Raw genomic sequence first — 2,999 nt, 5'->3', positions numbered from 1 at the left:
TCTCAAAGTTGAAACTTCAGGACATCGAGTCCCAAAGTTCAAAAACTGTATTCAGAAATTTGAATCTTATATCCTGAATTTTAAATTGACAGTTTAGAATTTAGGACACTTAGTCCTTAATTTTAAATTAGTAGCTCAAAAATTCAGAATTTACTAATCTTTAAATACGTCGTAAATTATGAATATCTTTTAAATATAAGGCGACTACTAGTGTACTTCGCCCTTTTCAGACCTGTGAGATCGACGTGCTGATTTCGCCCAATTGGGCCTTAGTTATAAACTAATGAGGAGCGTCTGCAGTAACCGCGCCTTACTCAGACTTTAAACCTGTTCCCGCTTTTGATCAACATTTGAACTTCAAAACGAAAAGAAAAATACTTTTACTGACACTAAAATTCCAAATCCAAATCCAAATAAATATTAACAACAAAGGACTGCGAAAATTTGATTCAACTCTATTTGCTAACAATTATGGATCTTCATCCCACACCATTTCCAGGTAACTACCCACGTTCTTGTTCAAATTTCACTACCCCATTTATTTTTCTTGGTTTATTCTTAATATGTTTGTCTGATATAGTAATACATATTCACAGGTAAAGTTCTACCCGTGAAATCAAGATTTAACAAAAACATCTCCAGAGCACCGAAAACCCAATCCAAGGAACCATCCATTCCCAGGTAATTTAAAAAAAACTGAAACTTTTTTCAGTTTCTATAACATATTTGCTACATGTTCAACCGAACTCAATATCAAATTTCTATATAAGTATTATAAAATTTCAACAAATATTAAATTTCGAACTCATAATATCAAATGTTTAATAGGTTCAATCGGAAGACTTTAAAGGTTGAACGCAACAAATATAAATACGGAAACCGCCTCTAAGTTAGCATATCTATTTTTGCAGGCAAAACAGAGTTTTTGGTACAGTTAGAAACCCAAATGTACCAACAAAGACAGTATCAAAAAAGCCCGTGGCAAAAGCTTCATCTGGGGTTTCTCAAAAACCATGCAAATCACCAAAAAAGACTCAATCTTTAACTGATTCTGCTACAAATCCAGTGATTGAAACTGCCAAGAAATCTACTGAAGAAAACATAGTAAGACAAAGAAAGAAAAGTGTCTGTTTCCAAGAAAACAGAGATGCTGTTGAGCCTCAAACTCCAGTGAAAAAATCGCCTAATTTGGTGAAGCCTAGACTTTCTGGTAGCACCCCTTTTTACAGTGCTGTAAATTGCAGTAAATGCAGATTTGATAGGCTGGAGACTTCATCTTATTGGCTTTCTCAGATTAAATTGGCTGAAACCGTTGGAAAACACTTTGTTTCTGCTGCTTTCTTTCGACTCGCTCTTGAATCCAAAGCTGAGGTTCATTTCTCTCTCTTTATTCTTTGAAAATTATCATACGTAGTAAGTATTGCTTCATAGGGTTTTCATCAATTAGTAAAAAGCAGTTTTGAAGTAGTTACACATATTGTTCGAGGAGTTTAATTTCTATGTATTGATTGCGTAAAAAAGGTTTTGCAGTGTCAACAATATTTATCATTCTTAGTAGGCGCTTTGACATAAAAATTGCTAACTTTTGAAAAAAGAAAATAGGTATTTAGAGTTACGTTGAAAAATAGTATTTGGATTTTGAAATTATGTTTGTATATGCATTTCACAGGAAAAAATATTACAGGTTTATTAGCGGGGAAACACTTTTCTCCGAAAAATTTGAAAAAGTGACATTTTGAAAAACTCATTTTGGAAAAATCTCCAAAAACTTACAAAAATTTTCATGGACAATGATGTTTTTGAAAAAAAAAAAAAATTTATGAACAAATGGGTCCTTAGTAAGTAGAATTAGTTAAATGAAAAATAAGGCGGGTTACCTGCTACAATAAGTTGAAATTTCTCTAATTACACTGTCACTATATATAAGTTAAATCTTGGTCTGAGTTACATGTATATTTTGAATAATGTCAATAATAAAAGAATGTAAACTTCTTAGGAGCATGTACTAACTTGAATTTGATTTTTTATTTTGTTAGCCCTTTAGGAATATTATGTTGGAATTGAAAAGGTATTTGAGACGACACAAGCACTTATCAGAGGGAAAAGAATGGAAAGAAGTTTGTTTTAGCTATGGAATACTGAAGGATGAGGGCAGTTCTGATGATAATATTGGAAATATTAACAAGAACAAAAGCAATGAATTGGAATGCACCATTGAAAAAGAAGAAGAAGAAGAAGAATCAAAGGACTTAAACCAGGAAGTGACTGAAGATGGTGTTACTCAACTAGGAAATGAACTTCCATTTCCATTATAATTTATAGCATCGATTATTATTGACTAAAGTTATATATATAGTCTTTGTTTTACATATATTTTAGTTGGTTTGTGGAATATTGGAGTATTTACTTTGAACTGTTTCTTGGAGATGTTTTATGGAATTCCAGTATGTCGTGACTAGGGAATGTAACTAATAAAAAGTCTTGGTTTTTATTTGGATTGTATTGTTCGAGTTATTCAGTATGAATGATTAATCTATTGTACTTCTTATCTTGTAAAATGGTGTAAAACACCCCCAAATCCCAATTATGTTTAGGGGAAAAGGTTGGACTTACTCCTATACTATAGTAAATAGTCTACGTTTATTCCTTATTATGCTTTCGTTTAAATACTATTTAAACGGAAAGTATAAGTGGAATAAATATTTATTTATCATATATTTTATTAAAGGGCGAAAGGGGGCGAAAACAAAAAGAAGAAAGGTGCATTCCGAGAATTGAACTCGGAACCTCTCGCACCTTAAGCGAGAATCATACCACTAGACCAAATGCCTTTCTTTGCCTCGCTGATTTAACAGAAACCAATATCTAGGTCTCTTGATTTCAAACTAAATGTAATAGTTATCTGAGTTCTTGAAAATGATAACCAAAGTATTCTTGGGCCTAAGATACAATCCATTCACTCGGGAGAATTTGGGCCAGCTAAGATCAGAAGGCATACA

At 32.3% G+C, this 2,999-nt stretch overlaps 1 protein-coding gene across 1 annotated transcript; it reads left to right on the top strand.

Annotated features, from left to right (window-relative positions):
• The first annotated feature begins 319 nt into the window (after positions 1–319).
• On the top strand, positions 320–2,478 carry LOC104089956 (uncharacterized). The gene is made up of 4 exons (XM_009594975.4): positions 320–499; positions 597–681; positions 912–1,371; positions 2,037–2,478. The coding sequence occupies exons 1-4, from the start codon at positions 472–474 to the stop codon at positions 2,313–2,315; spliced, it is 852 nt and encodes a 283-aa protein (XP_009593270.1). The 5' UTR covers positions 320–471; the 3' UTR covers positions 2,316–2,478.
• Positions 2,479–2,999: the final 521 nt, after the last annotated feature.

This window comes from Nicotiana tomentosiformis, chromosome 11, assembly GCF_000390325.3.
Source record: "Nicotiana tomentosiformis chromosome 11, ASM39032v3, whole genome shotgun sequence".
NCBI lineage: Eukaryota > Viridiplantae > Streptophyta > Magnoliopsida > Solanales > Solanaceae > Nicotiana > Nicotiana tomentosiformis.
The sequence above is the reverse complement of the archived record's forward strand: the minus strand, read 5'-3'. Positions and strand labels throughout refer to the sequence as shown.